At 38.2% G+C, this 21,648-nt stretch overlaps 1 protein-coding gene across 1 annotated transcript in view; it reads left to right on the plus strand.

Annotated features, from left to right (window-relative positions):
• Positions 1 to 11,111: 11,111 nt before the first annotated feature.
• LOC106090130 (sterol O-acyltransferase 1) overlaps positions 11,112 to 21,648 on the plus strand; it is a 21,943-nt gene continuing 11,406 nt past the window's right edge. The window contains exon 1 of the mRNA XM_059369527.1: positions 11,112 to 11,487. Coding sequence (XP_059225510.1) covers positions 11,424 to 11,487 — 64 coding nt within the window. The 5' untranslated portion in view covers positions 11,112 to 11,423. The remainder of the gene's footprint in view (positions 11,488 to 21,648) is intronic.

A 21,648-nucleotide genomic window follows, 5' to 3' on the forward strand; every position in this document is an offset into this window, starting at 1 on the left:
CCAAAAAGTAATTGCGGATTTTTTAAAAGAAAGTAAATGCATTTTTAATAAAACTTAGAATGAACTTTAATCAAATATACTTTTTTTACACTTTTTTTCTAAAGCAAGCTAAAAGTAACAGCTGATAACTGACAGAAGAAAGAATGCAATTACAGAGTCACAAGCTGTGAAAAAATTTGTCAACGCCGACTATATGAAAAATCCAATTACTTTTTGGGCATCCCAATAATACCATGTTCGTTTTGTGGTCTTCAATTTGATACCGTTATTGTGCGCACCGCACCTCTTTCGGATATGGGTGGCATTTTTGGGGTAAGGGGGAGGGGGAGGGTCCGCCTCCACCCGCCTCCTTCCAAACAAACGTACACAATCTACGAACGTTTAAAGAAAATCGGTTCAGCCATGTATCATATAGTCATAATGGGTCTATTGGCGTTTTTGGGGGGTGTCGTGACCCCCTATACTTCGATCTGATTTTGTATGGCAGATTCGAAATCTACTCCCGAATAACTTTCATTTGAGTCCCATATTGAAATGAACGTCCAATATGACTGTTTCGGACATTTTTGGGGTTTGGGGCGGCCGATGGGCACATAGACTCAAATCTTAATACCATATTCGTATTCTACTCTCCAATACTTTTCATTTGATACCTATATTGTCCCTATCGGTCCACTTATGATTTTGCGGTGTGTTTTTGGCATAAGGGGGAGGGTCCGTCCCCCTTCCGATATCGAAAAATTATATAGCCTATGTTTCCGTCCAGACCAACCTACAAAATATGCGAACATTTCGAGAAAATTGGTTCTGCCGTTTTTCAGTCTATACGGAACAAACAAACCGAGTCCCATATATCCGTGATTGGCTAATCTGCTCATTTTGGGTGTTTTTGTGGGGGTGGATGACTCCCTATACTTCGACATGAATTTATATGCCAGATTCGTTTTCTACTCCCGCATACTTTTCATTTGAGTCCCATATTGCCGTAATTGATCAATTAACCTATTCGACGTATTTTTAGGAGGAAAAGCGTCACCTAGACTTGAGAGCAAATTTTAATGTCATATTCCTAATCTACGGAGGCCACCGTAGCGCAGAGGTTAGCATGTCCGCCTATGATGCTGAACGCCTGGGTTCGAATCCTGCCGCGACCATCAGAAAAAATTTTCAGCGGTGGTTTTCCCCTCCTAATGCTGGCAACATTTGTGAGGTACTATGCCATGTAAAACTTCTCTCCAAAGAGGTGTCGCACTGCGGCACGCCGTTCGGACTCGGCTATAAAAAGTAGGCCCCTTGTCATTGAGCTTAAACTTGAATCGGACTGCACTCATTGATATGTGAGAAGTTTGCCCCTGTTCCTTAGTGGAATGTTCATGAGCAAAATTTGCAATTTGCATTCCTATTTGGGGTTGGGGGCGACATCCCATTACTTTTCATTAGAGTCCCATATTGATAGAAACGTTGAATATATCTGTTTAGAGGAGTTTTGGGGTTGGGGCGCCCCACTGGGTACTTGGATCCAAAATTTAATACATTATTCGTTTGCTAGTCTCCAATACCTTTCATTTAGTACCTATATTTTGTCAATCACTTTTGGTTTTGGGTGGGATTTTTGGCTTAAGGGGAGGGTCCGCCACCATTCTATATTTAAAAAATATTATATAATTATATAACCTATATTTCCTTCCACAAAAACCTACACAATTTGTGAAAATTTTAAGAAATTCGTTTCAGCCGTTTTTGATTCTACGAAACAAAAAAAACAAACCGAGTCTCATATAGCCATGACGGGTCATATGCCCATCTGGTCATATGCTATAACGTTTCCGTGGCGATCGATTCCATGGACCGCAGCTTGATCACCTATGGAGCTTGACAAGGATCGCTACCTACCACATACAAAAATATGTCTACAACAACATGGAACGATGCGGACCATACTTGATTTGGATGATGAAGACCATAGTAGAAGTTATTGTGCAATATTTCAGGGTAGCCCTATACGAGCTCGCGAAGTAAAGTCCATAGATCGGTTTATATGGGAGTTTTTTCGGACTATGGACGACTCAGGCCATATTTGAAACGTGGGTTGAAGGTCATAAGGGAAGTTGATGTGCAAAATATTAGCCAAATCAAACAAGAACTGCACCCTCTAGTAACATTTCTTGAGTTCCTAAAGGGCGCAGTTCTTTTTTGATTTGGCTATCGGGAAATCGGTTTATATGAATCGGTTCATAGACTCGTTTTACAGACTGACTCATGCCATACTTGGCCCTTATGTTGAAGAAGTCATTGTGGATGTCAGCCAAATAGTATAGGAATTGCGCCCTCTAGAGGCTCAAGGAGTGCAAAATATTAGCCAAATCAGATAATAATTCAAGCAGTGCAATTGGGAAATCGATGTATATGGAAGCTATATTAACTTATAGACCGACTGATGCCATACTTGACACGTATTTTGGAGGTCATTATGCACTTTCATTTTGCAATTCAGCCAAATCGGATAACAAATGCGCCCTCTATATACTAAAAGAGTTTAATCGGGACATCGGTATCTATGGGAGCCATATCCTGGCTTGGACTGATTCGAACCATACTTGACACATCTTTTGAATGTAGAAAACGTCATAGTACAAAATGTTAGCGAAATCAATTGCGCCCTATAAGGTCAAATCGAGAGATCGATTTATATGGCAGCTATATCAAAACATGAACCGATATGGCAATGCCATGGCAGCCGGTTGTGCGTACCGGATTGAACCGATGAAGTATAACCTTATACCATACCAGCTGGTCCATTGTGCTTCACTACAACTTTAACTGTTATCGGCCCGCTATATGATAATTTTTTGAGTGGGGCGGCCCTACGCAGATTCGTACTCTACTCCCAAAATACATTGAGTCCCATATTTTAGCGGTTGATCTACATGTCCGTTTGAGGGTTTTTGTGTGGTGGAAGGAGTTGTGTTCAGAGACCCTTAGCCCCAAATACCATATAATTGGAAACACACACATGCCAATTTAAGTGGTTTTTTGGAGTGGGCTGTGCCCCAGTTACTAGGGAATAGATTTTTATATCAGACTTGTTTTCTACTTTCAAATTTCTTTCATTTGCTTCCCATATTGTCCTAGTGGTTTAACATGTTCGTTTGTGAGGGTTTTAGTGTGGGGCGTTCCCCCAGGTACATTTAATTACCCACTTGATTTTTGGTTACTTTAAGGATAAAATATGCTACAATCAGTTCATCCATCTCCGAGATATGGAATATTGAAAAATTAAGGTAAGTGAGAGGGTCCGCCCGATATCCTTAAACTATTAAGCCTATTATTTTGGTCAGACCAAATAAAGAATCTGTGAAAATTCAATATTGATTCAGCCGTTTCCAATTTATACGGTATAAAAAACAAAAGAAGTCTCATCGTTCTATTAGTTTGCCATTTTATACACCTACAGTAGTCAAGAATGATGATAAGATTAAATGCCTGAAGAGAATCCGGAGAGATCTATGTGCCTGAAGAGAATTGCAGGGCAATGGCACACAAAGTCTTCAGAAGGCTTGACATTGCAATGGCCAGTCAGGACCCCTATCAGTGGGCCAAAAACATGCCTCTTCCTCAGTTCTAAGATAAGTGCCGTCCTCCGACGCCCCCAATACATTGCTGATACTCTTTAAAGGATTTTTGTTGTTTTGCGAATTTTTAGACCTCGTCAAGTTCTCTCTCTAGAGTCTTAAATCATGCAAATCGGTTCAGTAGATCAAAAGTTAAGGCGCTCAGAAGGTTGTAGAAGTGAAAAGTAGTAAAATTTGACACCCTGTATCTCACTCTGTATTAAAGATATGGACCTACAGCAGCACTTTCCTGAAAGCCTATGTTCTCCTCTACATGTCTTGTACCACTAAAATCAACAGATAAAAAGTTGTAGATTTATTTCCAATTTTTTTTGTTGTCTGGCCCATTGTGCGACGTCATGGTTCAATCAAAGCAAGTAGACGACAGCATTTAAAAATTTAAGAAAAAATCTTCTTTAATAAAAATCTGCATCTGAAAATTTTAATTTTTCACTAATTATTTGGCAATTGGAATTTAAGGTTTATATACCCCACCAGCTTTATTCGATCCAACCGAATAAACGTTTTTTATAACTAGTTTTCAAAGTTACTACTCTACTCAAATTCCCTTTCCTCGATGAGTCATTTGGTGGAGACTTGCACTCAGACTGATCCGCTGTCGTCTGAGGCAAAGTTACACTGTGGTGGCTGGCGCAAAGATGTGACGACTACTATAATCTAACAACGGTTACTATCAGTTCATTCATTGTTAAACAATAGCGAGTACAAGTGTACTTGAAACATGACTTGGATGACGATGATAAGAAACGCGTTCCATAGGGCAAAATTGATGCCCCTTATTTTACACATTGCCAGACATAGCGTTAGTTTACGAAATGTTAATTCTATTAAAGATTTTTTTTTTTAATGAACTTTGGACTATTTTTAGGGAACATACATACATTTTTTACGAGGTAGGGCCATTGAATACGTGACAGCTATTTGAAGTCATTATGCTATTAAATTAAAAGCGTTTAAGAGTTTATTTTCATGATTTTGTAAGACACGTTTGAAATGAAATTAAACAATAGAAATGTTTTTCAGCTTACACCACTACTGCGTTAGGAGGTATTTTAGCTTAGCGAGATTTTTTTTAAAGAGATTTTTTAAGTATAAAGATCGATTTAGAAACACTTTCCGATTCTATTTAGCCGTGGCCGTCTATCTGACGACGGAAGACAGAACAGCAATTCTAATGAAAAATTTAATCCTACTCGGAGGCCACCGTAGCGCAAAGGTTTGGATGTCCTCCCACGAGACTGAACACCTTGTTTGAATTCTGGCGAGAACATCAGCAACAATTTTCAGAGGTGTTTATCCCCTCCTAATGCTCGCGACATTTGTGAGGAACTATGTCTTTTGAAAACAAGTAAGAGGGTGTTAAGTTCGGCCGGGCCGAATCCTATATACCCTCCACCATTTATCGCATTTATCGAGTTCTTTGCGTGGTATCTCTTTTTAGGCAAACAAAGAATAATGAATAAGAATTGTTATGCTATTGGAGATATATCAAGTTATAGTCCGATTTGGACCATAAGTGAATTGAATGTTGAAGATCATAGTAGAAGTCATTGGGTAATATTTCAGTCCATTCGGATAAGAATTGCGCCGGACTCAAGAAGCATAATCGGGAGATCGGTTTATATGGGAGCTGTATCAGACTATATATCGGTTAAGACCATATTGGACACGTATGTTGAAAGTCATAGGGGAAGCTGTTGTACAAAATTCAGCCAAATCGGATAAGAATTGCGCCCTCTAGAGGCTCCAAGGTTATGCTCCTATTAGAACCATATTTATCGCAGTTGTTGAAAGTCATAACAAAATATTTCGTACTAAATTTCAGCAACATCGAATAAGAATTGCGCCATCTAGTGGCTCAAGAAGTCAAGATACAAGATCGGTTAATAGCCGCTATAGCAGGTTATGCACCGATTTGAACCATATTTGGTACAGATGTTGGAAGCCATAAGAGACAACTTCATGCAAAATTTGCGCCCTCTAGGGGCTCCAAGGTTGTGCTCCTATTAGAACCATATTTATCGCAGTTGTTGAAAGTCATAACAAAATATTTCGTACTAAATTTCAGCCAAATCGAATAAGAATTGCGCCATCTAGTGGTTCAAGAAGTCAAGATACAAGATCGGTTAATAGCCGTTATTGCAGGTTATGCACCGATTTGAACCATATTTGGCATTTGAACCATAGTTGTCCATAACAGACAACTTCATGCAAAATTTCAGCCAAATCGGATGAGAATTGCGCCCTCTAGTGGATCAAGAGGTCAAGACCCAAGAGCGGTTTATATGGCAGCTATATCAGGTTATGAAGCGATATAGCTTTCAGTTGTTGAAAGAGATATTAAAACACCACGTGCAAAATTTCAGCCAAATCGGATAAGAATTGCACCCTCTAGATGCTAAAGAAGTCAAGACCCAAGATCGGTTTATATGACAGCTATATCAGAACATGGGCCGAGTTGGCCCATTTACAATCCCAACCGACCTGTACTAAAAATGAGGCCCCTTATCATTGAGCTTAAATCGGGCAGCACTCATTGATATATGAGAAGTTTGCCCCTGTTCCTTAATGGAATGTTCATGGGCAAAATTTGCATTTACTCGGATAAGATATGCGATCTATGGACGATCAATAACGCACATTAAAAGATTGACTTCAAAGGGTTCCAGGTTAGGACCAGATTCTGCAATTCTAAACTTTATATGTACCTTTATATTGGGTTGCCCAAAAAGTAATTGCGGATTTTTTTAAAGAAAGTAAATGCATTTTTAATAAAACTTAGAGTGAACTTTAATCAAATATACTTTTTTTACACTTTTTTTCTAAAGCAAGCTAAAAGTAACAGCTGATAACTGACAGAAGAAAGAATGCAATTACAGAGTCACAAGCTGTGAAAAAATTGTCAACGCCGAGAAAAATCCGCAATTACTTTTTGGGCAACCCAATATATATATACTTTTTGGGCAACCCAATATATATATATATAATTTTTTTTTAAATAATAAATTTTTGTTACTATGAAATTTCTTTCAGTTCAAAACATGAGACAAGGTTGGCTTTGTCAGTATATAGTTCATAAAAAATTGCCTTCCTATCATTAAGCTCCTAACAGAAACTTATGAATCATACTATAATCAGTGCATAGATCATATATTGCGTTGCAAGCATCTATAACCAGCTCATTGTGATCAGTTTTCTCATCTAGTTCAGGGATTCAGTCAATGTTCTTTGTAACAATAAATAGGTTAGCGCAAAGCGCGATCTTTATAAATCATCTAATAATGATCACCTAATTTTGATATACACATAATTCCAAGCCCGTTTAAACTGGCTGAAAAAGGTAGGTAGCGTCACCCCTGAACCATTTTTTCTCTAAAAGCTAACTTTTTTTTATTTTTCCTCATAAAATTATAAACTATTTTTTTCAGTGTGCAGTGTAAGAAAGTTTGGAGCAATAGAACCCTGCTGAACAGACAAACGTCATACTAGTATTTTTTTTATTATTAATTCGTTATTATCCATTACCTTATATTAGCAGAAAAAAAAAACAAATATAGCGCATCCAAATTTTAAGCAACGAAAATTGAATATAAATTGCCGAATTAAAAACGGAAAAAATAATGTTCAAATGCTACACCTCCTTGACAGTGGTTTTGCTATAATTTTTTGGGCATTAACTTCGATTTAGAGAACAAGTGGATTGGTTAGATTGCATGCCTGTATATTTTCTTTAAAGATGTACTCGCACTACCTGCGTACCATCTGTTAGCAAAGAATAACAGACATTGCCTCATATGTTTTAAGTAGACAGTGAAGATCAAAAGTGAGCATATATTTACACTTTGACATATTCAATGGGAGTGTAAAGGGCCGGGCAGAAAAGGAACAGGCCTATGCATTTAGTGCGGCGAGAAAAGATACAAGCTAAAGGAAAGTACACAGAACAAAAATTGATTTCAACCACGAAATTTATTGATCGAATTCATTTTTTAATTTCAACTACGAAAATGATAAAGTAAAAAAGATTTCGCCGCGGCAAAAAAATGGTAGTTAGCAGCACCAGATTTCAACATAAAAATATGCACAAAGCCACATAACTGTCACCCGATCAAAACACGAGGAACCAAGTTGATAACTTTGTTATAGATAGATAAAAGGCATTCATCCAACGTGTTAGATGTACGATTCTATCCGTGGAGTGAATATAAATTCGGATCACTACCTTGTTGCACCAAAGGTTCGCACCCGTTTGAACATGGCGAGGAAAGTACGATTTGACCCTGCACGGAAGCTGGACATTGAAAAGCTGCAAACACAACAGATGGCAGCGGCATACTCCACTCAACTGACCCAACTGCTTGATGAAAACACACCTTGTTCCGATGATATAAAATGCCGCGAAATCCGTACTTGGGTACCGGAAGCCTCCTCCAAGAAACCCATAGTACGACCAAGAGAGTCGTGATGCAAACAATGCGGCATACAGAGTAAACCAGCAATCAGTAGCAACGCCAGATGAAGGACAGGAATCGGGAGAAAAGGAAGGAGGAGAAACGTCTATTTCGTAGAAAGAAAAAGGAAATGGAAAGACGAGAGTGCGAATTGAGATGTACAGCAGTCAGAATGAAGTCCGGAAATTCTACCAAAGAATCAAACATCAAAACGATGCCTTTGGTATAGGCACATGATCCTGATAACTGACACAGATAGAGTGCTGAGGATATGGAAAGAACATTTTACCCAACTGCTAGTTTCCGATGACGGCGGCAAAGAGGAGGATACCGCAGAACCAATCCCTAATGATGGTATAGAATGTTTACCTCTTAGTCAGAATGGGGTCCAAGTAGTAGTGACCCGACTGTAGAACAACAAGGTTGAACCATTTAGGAGCGGAGGCGACACGCTGATGGTACAGGCACATGCTCCTGATAACTGAAACAGATAGAGTGCTGAAGATATGGAAAGAACATTTTACCCAACTGCTAGTGTCCGACGATGGCGGCAAAGAGGAGGATACCGCAGAACCAAACCCTAATGATCGTATAAAATGTTTATCTATTAGTCAGAATAGGGTCCAAGTAGCAGTGACCCGACTGTAGAACAACAAGGTTGAATCATTTAGGACCGGCGGCGACACGCTGATAAGGCGTATGCATCAGCTTGTCTGCGCAATCTGGCTAGAAGAGCGCATACCCGACGATTTGAGCCTCAGCATACTATGTCCCGTACACAAGAAATGAGACAAGACATAATGTGCCAACTACAGAGGAATAAGTCTACTCCCCATCGCATACAAGATACTCTCGAGCGTACTGTGTGAAAGATTAAAACCTAAAGTCAATGAGATATTTGAGCCCTATTTATGCGGTTTTAGAACTGGTAAATCCGCCAAATTCTGGAAAAGACCGAAGAAGGACAAATCAACACCTACCCTCTCTTTGTGGACTACAAAGCCGCTTTCGATACCTCTAAACGTTCAAAGGTATTTCAAGCCATGTCTGAGTTTGGTATCCCTGCAAAATGATGACACTTGCTGATAAACCATCCTCAGTAAGAATAGGAAAGAATCTTTCAACACCATTTAATACCAAACAAGGTTCCAGACAAGGAGACAGCCTATCGTGTGATCTCTTTAATATCCTGCTGGAGAAGATTATACGGGATGCAGGTGTGCGTCGATATGACACACTACTCACAAGACAACCCAACTCGCCTATGCCGATGACATCGATATCATACGTTGGTCACCGGAAGTAGTAACTGGAGCCTTTGAAAGAAATGAAAGGGAATCAATGAAAATGGTTCTAGCAGTAAATGGAAATAAAACGAAATGGATGATATCAACTCCCAAAACGCTCTGTACAACCGATGAGATAATGAAAATGGAGAAAATTGGAGCCACAACTTTGAGATAGTCAGCATCATTGTAAACCTCGGCACCGCCATAACCGAAACGAATGATACCAGTTTTGAAGTAAATTGAGGAATAATACTGGTAAACAGATGCTACTTTGGATTAAGTAAACAGTTTAGAGGCCACCTCTCGACAGACGAAGATTACACTACACCAGACACTGATACTACTCGTGTTGTTATATGTTTCTGAGGCATGGGTACTTGTGAAAGCAGATGAGGCAGTGCTTGGAGTATTTAAAGGCTAAAGTGTAGGTATTATAAAATAATGGGTATAGGGTCTGAAACCACTTTGTAATTCAAAAATTTTTACACTCAATTAAAAAAATGATTGATTCAATTAATTTTTTAATTGAAAAATAAAAAATTTCAATAACGATTGTGATTAAAAATTGTTTCACAATCAAAAAAAAGTTTATTGAATTAATTAAGTTTTTAAATGAAACTTGAAAAATTTCAATCATGAATATAACTGAAAAAAATCATATTCAATTGAAAAATCAATTAATATTTTAATTGAAAACTTTATTATTTTCAATTAGGCAATTTTTTATACCCACCACCATAGGATGGGGGTATACTAATCTAGTCATTCCCTTTGTAACACCTCGAAATATTCGTCTGAGACCCCATAAATTATATATATTCTTGATCGTCTTGACCTTCTGAGTCGATCTACCCATGTCCGTCCGTCTGTCGAGATAACGATAGATGTCCAACGCGTAAAGCTAGCCGCTTTGAATTTTGCACAGATACTTAATATCGATATAGGTCGTTGGGGATTGCAAATGGGTCATCGGTTCACATTTAAATATAGCTCCCATATAAACCGATCTCCCGATTCTTGAGCCCCTGGAAGCCGCAATTTTTGTTCGATTTGGATGAAATTTTTTCTGTCATATCGGTTGCAAATGGGCCATATCGGTTCAGATTTAGATAAAGCTCCCATATAAACCGTTCATTGGATGAAATTTTGCATGTAGTGTTCTGCTACGACTTCCAACAACTGTGCCAAGTACAGTCCAAATCGATCTATAACCTGATATAGCTCCCATAGAAACCGATATCTCGATTTGACTTCTTGAGCCTTTACAAGCCACAATTTTTGTCCGATTAGGGACATTTTTTGCAGAATCCATGGTGGTGGGTTCCCAAGATTCGGCCCGGCCGAATTTGGAACCCTTTTACTTGTTTTTCTTCACCCTTTATAATTTTTTTGCCGAAAGACAGCAGTCTTTAAAATCAGTAAGCAGTACCAATTTCTATGGTGTTAGGTATCCAAAGTTCGGCTCGACCGAACGTTGTGCGTTTTTATAAGATGACAGTCCCAAAATTGAGGAGCAGCAACAGATCTGGAACAGAATTGATCCAAGTTCGATTCCGGTAAGTAGGCCCATCTACATCGTTAGTTGTTGGTATTATTAAGAAATGTTAACTACTCCTCATTTATTTCATATAATGTTTTCTCTCAATTTTGTCCTTCACTATACGAAAGACTCATTAAAACAACAAACACCATACTATCAACCACTCACATTTTACGATTTACGGCGAAAAAAGAACAACACATACCGGACGCCTCTAATGTGTTGAGTGTCTGTGTGAAGTGATATACTTAGTGATGGGGGACCAACTAGTGACCGCCTGCCTGGGAAGCTAACAACTTGAGTAACATTTGCTGCATCGCACCAAAGGCATTGTAGTAACAATGATCAATTTGAGTTGGAATTTGAAAGCGAACGGTTCAACGCAATAGAGTCAAAGGAAACGGGTGAACAACAAATAGTTCTAAACAATAACAAAAACAAAAAAGATTTGTTAGCAAAGTGAACATTGTGTTGTTGTGGTGTTTATGTGTAAACACCCTGGAAAAGGGAAATGGTGGAAAAACTAAAAAGCCCTGATCGAAAGATCAACTCAACTGAGAATAAAACACAGAATGGTAAGTGCTTTGTTAACTAGGCACATGTGCGTTTCTTTTGTTCCTCCACCTCCCTGAAAAAGAAATCAAGTGCATAAGGCCGCTATCGTAAGCTAAAAGTACCAAGTCCACTTTTTAGAAAATTATTTTTCTTTCACAATCAAAATAGAAATAACCAAAAATCGTGCTGTTTTTTTACTTAAACAAAACTTGTGTACTCTACACCATGGATTCTGATTTCGAAAAATACCTAAAAATCGAGAAGTGTAGAAAGACAAAACGAATAGTCGAATAGTGTAAGGGCTTCAATCATATATAGATCTATCTTGGCAGTTTTTTGTATGATAAATAGAAGGGTGTATATTGGGTTGCCCAAAAAGTAATTGCGGATTATTTAAAAGAAAGTAAATGTATTTTTAATAAAACTTAGAATGAACTTTAATCAAATATGCTTCTTTTACGATTTTTTTTCTAATGCAAACTAAAAGTAACAGCTGATAACTGACAGAAGAAAGAATGCAATTACAGAGTCACAAGCTGTGAAAAAATTTGTCAACGCCGACTATATGAAAAATCCGCAATTACTATTTGGGCAACCCAATAGATATCTTGTAATACCTTTACGATAAGTAGTGACTTTAATAATCCCATAGACGGTCGGGAAACGAATCAGAACTTTGTCTTGTGTGAATAGTTCACCTCAACCGTCCTAATATGGCTACCAACAAACCTCTTCTAGTTAATAAGCAGTTTAAGTGGTTTAATTGATCTTAGTGACCATGAAGTTATTAAATTTAGTAACCATTGTAATTTGGTTCTAAGTGGAGCTTCATTAAGGCCAAACTCTACTAATGAGTGTCAACCTTAGTTAGTTTACATTAAAAGTGTAACAATAATAGAAAGTAACGAAAATAAAGGGTGATTTTTTAGCTATTATCTTTTTGGTAACACTGGTTTAAACAGCTCACGCACGTTTTATTTCACTGTTAAACATCTTCAGTTTAGTCTATAATTTAACCATATATCGTCTAACAAACGAACAACGCTTGCAAATTTTTGAATTTTATTATCAAAATGCGTGCCCTGTTAGAAGGTTCATCGAGCGCTTCTACCATTTTATGGACGAAGCTCATTTTTGGCTCAATGGGTACGTAAATAAGCAGAATTGTTCATTTTGGAGTGAAGATCAGCAAAAAGCATTGCAAGAGATACCAATGCATCCAGAACTAGAGGCTCAAGAAGTCAAGACCCAAGATCGGTTTATATGGCAGCTATATCAGGTTATGAACCGATTTGAACCATACTTGGCACAGTTGTTGGGTATTATAACAAAATACTACGTGCAAAATTTCATTTAAATCGGATAAGAATTGCACACTCTAGAGGCTCAAGAAGTCAAGACCCAAGATCGGTTTATATGGCAGCTATATCAGGTTATGGACCGATTTAAGCCATACTTGGCACAGTTGTTGGATATCGTAACAAAACACGTCGTGCAAAATTTCATTCCAATCGGATAAGAATTGCGCACTCTAGAGGCTCAAGAAGTCAAGACCCAAGATCGGTTTATATGGCAGCTATATCAGGTTATGGACCGATTTGAACCATACTTGGCACAATTGTTGGATATCATAACAAAACACGTCGTGCAAAACTTCATTCCAATCGGATGAGAATTGAGCACTCTAGAGGCTCAAGAAGTCAAGACCCAAGATCGGTTTATATGGCAGCTATATCAGGTTATAAACCGATTTGAACCATACTTGGCACAGTTGTTGGATATCGTAACAAAACACGTCGTGCAAAATTTCATTCAAATCGGATAAGCGTTGCGCACTCTAGAGGCTCAAGAAGTCAAAATCCCATATCGGTTTATATGGCAGCTATATCAGGTTATTAACCGATTTGAACCCAACTTGGCACTGTTGTTGGTTATTATAACAAAATACTACGTGCAAAATTTCATTCAAATCGGATAAGAATTACGCCCGCTAGAGGCTCAAGAAGTCAAGACCCAAGATCGGTTTATATGGCAGCTACATCAGGTTATGGTCCGATTTCAACCATACTTAGCACAATTGTTGGATATCATAACAAAACACGTCGTGCAAAATTTCATTCCAATCGGATAAGAATTGCGCACTCTAGAAGCTCAAGAAGTCAAGACCCAAGATCGGTTTATATGGCAACTATATCAAAACATGGACCGATATGGCCCATTTACAATACCAACTGACCTACACTAATAAGAAGTATTTGTGCAAAATTCAAAGCGGCTAGCTTTACTCCTTCGGAAGATAGCGTGCTTTCGACAGACAGACGGACGGACATGGCTAGATGGACCTAAAATGTCGCAACGATCAAGAATATATATACTTCATGGGGTCTCAGGCGAATATTTTGAGTAGTTACAAACAGAATGACGAAATTAAATAGTATACACCCCATCCTATGGTGGAGGGTAATAAAAGTCACAGTTTGGTGCGGTTTATGGGCTGGTGACATCATTGGATCGTAGTTCTTCAAAGATGATGCGAATCATAATGTAACTGTGAATAGTGAGCGCTACCGTGAGATGATATCTCACTTTTTTTTTTGTTCAAAATGCAAGACTTGTCTTGCATGACATGTGGTTTTAACAAGACGCTGCCACATGCCACACAGCATGCGTACCAATGGACTTATTGAGAAGCGAGTTCGGTAAACGTTTTATATCACGTTCGGCACCAATCAATTGGCAACTTTAATCGTGCGATTTAACGCCTTTAGACTATTTCTTGTGGGGCTATGTTAAAGCTCATATCTATACAGACAAGCCCACTTCAATTGACTCATTGGAAGACAACATTGAAGCATTTATTTGTGAGATACCATCCGAAATGTCAAAATTGGACTAAGCGGATGGACCACTTGAGGCGCATAACGGTCAACATTTGCATGAAATAATCTTCAAATATTAAATTATATGGACAGAACTCTCAATTCAAATAAGGATTTCATGAATTTTTCTGAATTTTATGCGTTTTTACCATCATCCATCTAAAAATGCCCATTAACTCCAAACATCCATACATACTACACAAAGTTCAATTGTAATTTGAGATATCTTCATATCACTGCAAGATAGGGCACAAGTGTGGTAGTTTGCTTCATACATATTATCGTTAATAATGGACTGGCTTATACATGCTGTTTTAGCTATCAACGGCCTTACCTCATTTGGAAGTCGACCAACGATATCTATCAAAATAAAAGTTGATACCTACTACTACATATTTGTTTATATGAGGGTTATCAAAATATTTCGTAGTATAATCGGTAATTGCTTCTTGTTTAAGCATAACTGTTTTTAATGGGTAATAAAATTATTTTTAAGTAATAATTCGTTGGATTAAGTGAACATATGATTTGATTAGATGAGAATGGTATGTTACATCTATAAGGCAATTGAAATACAGTGAAACCTGGCAACAGTGGACAGACATTACCATCAATGGATAATGAGCATAAAATATGCAACACTCATGGAACAAAGTCTGCTGATAAAAGAATAAGGCAAAAGCTTATTAAAAACTAGTAAGGAAGGGCAAAAGTCGGGCGGTGCCGACTGTATAGTACCCTACATCTACCCTATAAGTACAATGTGGGAGCTATATCAAATTCTAAACCAATTTTGATGGATCTCAGCGGATGTTTTCAGATTGATTATTAAACAACACATATCAAATTTCGAGCAAAGCAAACATGTTTTAACTGTAATAACTACGGTTAACAAATGACAACATTATTGCAAAGTACATAAAATCTGACGAACGGGGGAGCTATATCTAAATCTGAGCCGATTTCGAGCAAACTGTTTAGATATTGTGGTAGTCGTTATTGTGCAAATTTTGGCAAGATTGGTCAATAAATGAGCTTGCAGTGGCTCTTGAAATAAAAATTGGTCCATATACATATGTAATAGCTATATCTAAATCTGAACCGATTTCTATGAAATTCACCGGTAATGCCGAGAAACATAAGAAAATCCTTTCTGCCCAATTTAGAGAGAATCGGTCAACAAATAAGCACTTTATTGCAATATTTCTAAAAATCGGAGGAACATATATATGGGAGCTATATCTAAATCTGATTCGATTTGTAGCAAACTTCTTATATATTGTGGTAGTTGTCGATGAAAGCGTTTTGCAAAATTTTTGCAAGATTGGTCAATAAATGCGCTTGTTGTGCTTCTAAAGTTAAAATCGGGTGATATATCTATATATATATGAGCTATATCTAAATCTGAACCGATTTCAATGAAATTCAACAATAATGTCGAGCGTAAAGAGAAAATTCTTCCTGCAAAAATTTCGAGAGATTAACCGGTTAACAAATGACCATTTCATTGCATTATTACTGCAAATCGGATGAACATATAAAGGGTGATTTGTTTGAGGTTAGGATTTTCATGCATTAGTATTTGACAGATCACGTGGGATTTCAGACATGGTGTCAAAGAGAAAGATGCTCAGTATGCTTTGACATTTCATCATGAATAGACTTACTAACGAGCAACGCTTGCAAATCATTGAATTTTATTACCAAAATCAGAGTTCGGTTCGAAATGTGTTCATTCACCGTAACGTTGCGTCCAACAGCATCTTTGAAAAAATACGGTCCAATGATTCCACCAGCGTACAAACCACACCAAACAGTGCATTTTTCGGGATGCATGGGCAGTTCTTGAACGGCTTCTGGTTGCTCTTCACTCCAAATGCGGCAATTTTGCTTATTTACGTAGCCATTCAACCAGAAATGAGCCTCATCGCTGAAAAAAATTTTTCAAAATTTGAACACATTTCGAACCGAACACTGATTTTGGTAATAAAATTCAATGATTTGCAAGCGTTGCTCGTTAGTAAGTCTATTCATGATGAAATGTCAAAGCATACTGAGCATCTTTCTCTTTGACACCATGTCTGAAATCCCACGTGATCTGTCAAATACTAATGCATGAAAATCCTAACCTCAAAAAAATCACCCTTTATATGGAAGCTGTATCCAAATCTGAACCGATTTTTTCCAATTTCAATAAGCTTCGTCTCTAGGCCGAAAAACATGCTTGTGCCAAATTTTAAGACTATCGGATGAAAACTGCGACCTGTACTTTGTAAACAAATTTAAATGGACAGACAGACGGACATAGCTAAATCGAATCAGAAAGAGATTCTGAGTCGATCGGTATAATTATCGATGGGTCTATCTCTTCTGGGTGTTAAAACAAATTCTGCAACGGCTGGTGAGGAAAGCAAGCAGACAGCAAACGAGGTGCTAATAGGGTGCGATGCGAACTCTCACCACATTTCGTGTGGTAGCACCAACACTAATAAGCGGGGCCAAGCCCTGGCAGAGTTCTTGAATACTAAAGACCTAATAACACTTAATATTGGTAACACCGCTACCTTTGTAAATAGGATTAGGGAGGAGGCATTAGATGTGACGATATGTTCGGAAAATCTAATCGATGAGGTTCAGGATTGGAGAGTCTCCATGGGACACTCTTTCTATGATCATCGCTGTATTAGGTTTAGAATAGCACGGCCAGCGCCGAATCCGATAAGCTTCCGGAATAAGTTGAAGACCAACTGGACAATGAAGGCTACTCAGAAGAAGACATGGGCAAGATAATTTAGATTGTCCAAGCATAGAAGAGATTGACGAGAATGTCAACAGGATTACGACTGCACTGGTGGGATCCTTCGAAGATAGTTGTCCTCTTCGGGAAAGGAAATCAGCCCAAGAAAAACCCTGGATGACCGGGGATATTCGCAATATTGGGAAAGAGGTCCGTAGACTTTTTAACAGAGCACGTCGTAAAAAAGCGGAAGTTTATTGGGCAGAGCGGCAAAACGTGCCTCCTGGAAGCTTTTCTGCGAACAGTTCGATAGCGTTAATGATGCCGCCAAGATAAAAAAAAAGTTTCTCTCAAAAACCCATGTCCAAACTGAAACTTTAGTAGACGACATGGGAGTGAGAGCCGAGACAACGGAGGACATGTTGAGGCTTTTGATGAAAACCCATTTTCCACAGGATACAACGGGACTCACGGAGACACCGGAATCTTGGAATAATAAAGTTGATCGAAGGTTTATAATAACGGAATTTATGGTGAAGGAACCCTTGAGGAGGTTCTAACCATTTAAGTCACCCGGACCTGATGGGATATTTCCGGCGTTACTACATAAAGAGGCAGACTATCTGACGCCTCGTCTGCCCACAATTTTCACAGCGTACCAAGGACTTTCATATACTCCGAAAGGCTGGCAGGAGGCAAGGGTGGTGTTTATACCTAAGCCCGGCAAGGCAAGTTATGTGACACAAAAGGCCTACAGACCCATAAGCCTTACGCCCTTTCTATTCAAAACCATGGGACGTATTGTGGACACCATGATAAAGAGTATGACATCCAGCGAACTGTTCAAATACAAAGAGCATGCCTATGTCAAGGGAAGGTCGGTGGAGACTGCCCTGCACGAGGTTGTGCATAGAATGGAAGAATCCTTCGATGCCAAAACGTACACCCTGGCGGTATGCATTGACATCGAGGGGGCTTTTCACAATGTGCGGACCGACACACTGATCCAATCCTTAGACCAGTACCAGGTGGACCCGGTCCTTAAAGTCTGGATAAACCATGTGCTAAGGAACAGGTGGATAAATTTAGTGTCCCATGTCATAAATATATGGGAGAAAGTGGCACAAGGCACGCCACAGGGGGCATTTTATCATGTGTGTGAAGATAAATTCCGAATTTAACTAGCAGAGACACAAACCGCTTTGTTAACAGAGTGCGAGAGAGAGTAACAGAAGTATTAACAGAGATCCACTGAGGGGTTAGCAGAGCTCTGTAAATACTTAACACAACCAAAAAACAAGAGAAATTAATTAAATTTCTTACTTTTTATCAATTTTTGCAAATATTTGTAAAAAAAAAGTAAAACCATAACAAAATTTGGAGTAAAATATCAATGCTTTGAATCAAAAACACCAAATTAAAAATATCTATTACCGTAGTACTGAGAAAAATGAAAAATTTATAAAAAAAATATTCTGGGCAGGATTATGACCAATGGTCCTGGAGGACATCTAAGAATTCTACAAGGTACTACCATACATCGTTGGAAAGGTCACGACAGGAGCTTTCCAAAACATGTCCTTATTCGAAAATCGAGCAGTTGGTTTTTTCAAATTCCTGTCTTTTTTTAAGAATTTCTCGAAAAAAAATCTGGACAGGATTATGGCCAACGCTCCTGGAGGACATCTAAGAATTCTACAAGGTACTACCATACATCGTTGAAAAGGTGACTATGTGTGCTTTCCAAAACATGTCTTTATTCGAAAATCGAGCAGTTGGTTTTGTCAAATTCCTGTCTTTTTTAAAAAAAAATCTGGACAGGATAATGTCCAATGCTCCTGGAGGACATCTAAGAATTCTACAAGGTACTACCATACATCGTTGGAAAGGTCACGATGTGTGCTTTCCAAAACATGTCCTTATTCGAGAATCGAGCAGTGGATTTTTTCAAATTCCTGTCTTTTTTAAAAAAATTCTTGAAAGGATTATGGCCAACACTCCTGGAGGACATCTAAGAATTCTACAAGGTACTACCATACATCGTTGGAAAGGTGACGATGTGTGCTTTCCGAAACATGTCCTTATTCGAAAATCGAGCAGTTGGTTTTTTCAAATTCCTGTCTTTTTTAAAAAAATTCTCAAAAAAATTCTGGAAAGGATAATGGCCAATGCTCCTGGAGGACATCTAAGAATTCTACAAGGTACTACCATACATCGTTGGAAAGGTGACGATGTGTGCTTTCCAAAACATGTCCTTATTCGAAAATCGAGCAGTTGGTTTTTTCAAATTCCTGTCTTTTTTAAAAAAATTCTCAAAAAAAATTCTTGAAAGGATTATGGCCAACGCTCCTGGAGGACATCTAAGAATTCTACAAGGTACTACCATACATCGTTGGAAAGGTGACGATGTGTGCTTTCCAAAACATGCCCTTATTCGAAAATCGAGCAGTTGGTTTTTTCAAATTCCTGTCTTTTTTAAAAAAATTCTCGAAAAAAAATCGGGACAGGATAATGGCCAATGCTCCTGGAGGACATCTAAGAATTCTACAAGGTACTACCATACATCGTTGGAAAGGTGACAATGTGTGCTTTCCAAAACATGTCCTTATTCAAAAATCGAGCAGTTGGTTTTTTCAAATTCCTGTCTTTTTTAAAAAAATTCTCAAAAAAATTCTTGAAAGGATTATGGCCAACGCTCCTGGAGGACATCTAAGAATTCTACAAGGTACTACCATACATCGTTGGAAAGGTGACGATGTGTGCTTTCCAAAACATGTCCTTATTCGAAAATCGAGCAGTTGGTTTTTTCAAATTCCTGTCTTTTTTAAAAAAATTCTGGAAAAAAATCGGGACAGGATAATGTCCAATGCTCCTGGAGGACATCTAAGAATTCTACAAGGTACTACCATACATCGTTGGAAAGGTGACAATGTGTGCTTTCCAAAACATGCCCTTATTCGAAAATCGAGCAGTTGGTTTCTTCAAATTCCTGTCTTTTTTAAAAAAATTCTCAAAAAAATTCTTGAAAGGATTATGGCCAACACTCCTGGAGGACATCTAAGAATTCTACAAGGTACTACCATACATCGTTGGAAAGGTGACGATGTGTGCTTTCCAAAACATGCCCTTTTTCGAAAATCGAGCAGTTGGTTTTTTCAAATTCCTGTCTTTTTTAAAAAAATTCTCGAAAAAAAATCGGGACAGGATAATGGCCAATGCTCCTGGAGGACATCTAAGAATTCTACAAGGTACAACCATACATCGTTGGAAAGGTGACAATGTGTGCTTTCCAAAACATGTCCTTATTCAAAAATCGAGCAGTTGGTTTTTTCAAATTCCTGTCTTTTTTAAAAAAATTCTCAAAAAAATTCTGGAAAGGATAATGGCCAATGCTCCTGGAGGACATCTAAGAATTCTACAAGAATTCTACAAATAAGGACATGTTTTGGAAAGCACACATTGTCACCTTTCCAACGATGTATGGTAGTACCTTGTAGAATTCTTAGATGTCCTCCAGGAGCATTGGCCATTATCCTGTCCCGATTTTTTTTCGAGAATTTTTTTAAAAAAGACAGGAATTTGAAAAAACCAACTGCTCGATTTTCGAATAAGGACATGTTTTGGAAAGCACACATTGTCACCTTTCCAACGATGTATGGTAGTACCTTGTAGAATTCTTAGATGTCCTCCAGGAGCATTGGACATTATCCTGTCCCGATTTTTTTCCAGAATTTTTTTAAAAAAGACAGGAATTTGAAAAAACCAACTGCTCGATTTTCGAATAAGGACATGTTTTGGAAAGCACACATCGTCACCTTTCCAACGATGTATGGTAGTACCTTGTAGAATTCTTAGATGTCCTCCAGGAGCGTTGGCCATAATCCTTTCAAGAATTTTTTTGAGAATTTTTTTAAAAAAGACAGGAATTTGAAAAAACCAACTGCTCGATTTTCGAATAAGGACATGTTTTGGAAAGCACACATCGTCACCTTTCCAACGATGTATGGTAGTACCTTGTAGAATTCTTAGATGTCCTCCAGGAGCATTGGCCATTATCCTTTCCAGAATTTTTTTGAGAATTTTTTTAAAAAAGACAGGAATTTGAAAAAACCAACTGCTCGATTTTCGAATAAGGACATGTTTCGGAAAGCACACATCGTCACCTTTCCAACGATGTATGGTAGTACCTTGTAGAATTCTTAGATGTCCTCCAGGAGTGTTGGCCATAATCCTTTCAAGAATTTTTTTGAGAATTTTTTTAAAAAAGACAGGAATTTGAAAAACCAACTGCTCGATTTTCGAATAAGGGCATGTTTTGGAAAGCACACATTGTCACCTTTCCAACGATGTATGGTAGTACCTTGTAGAATTCTTAGATGTCCTCCAGGAGCATTGGCCATTATCCTGTCCCGATTTTTTTTCGAGAATTTTTTTAAAAAAGACAGGAATTTGAAAAAACCAACTGCTCGATTTTCGAATAAGGGCATGTTTTGGAAAGCACACATCGTCACCTTTCCAACGATGTATGGTAGTACCTTGTAGAATTCTTAGATGTCCTCCAGGAG

Source organism: Stomoxys calcitrans, chromosome 5 (assembly GCF_963082655.1).
Source record: "Stomoxys calcitrans chromosome 5, idStoCalc2.1, whole genome shotgun sequence".
NCBI lineage: Eukaryota > Metazoa > Arthropoda > Insecta > Diptera > Muscidae > Stomoxys > Stomoxys calcitrans.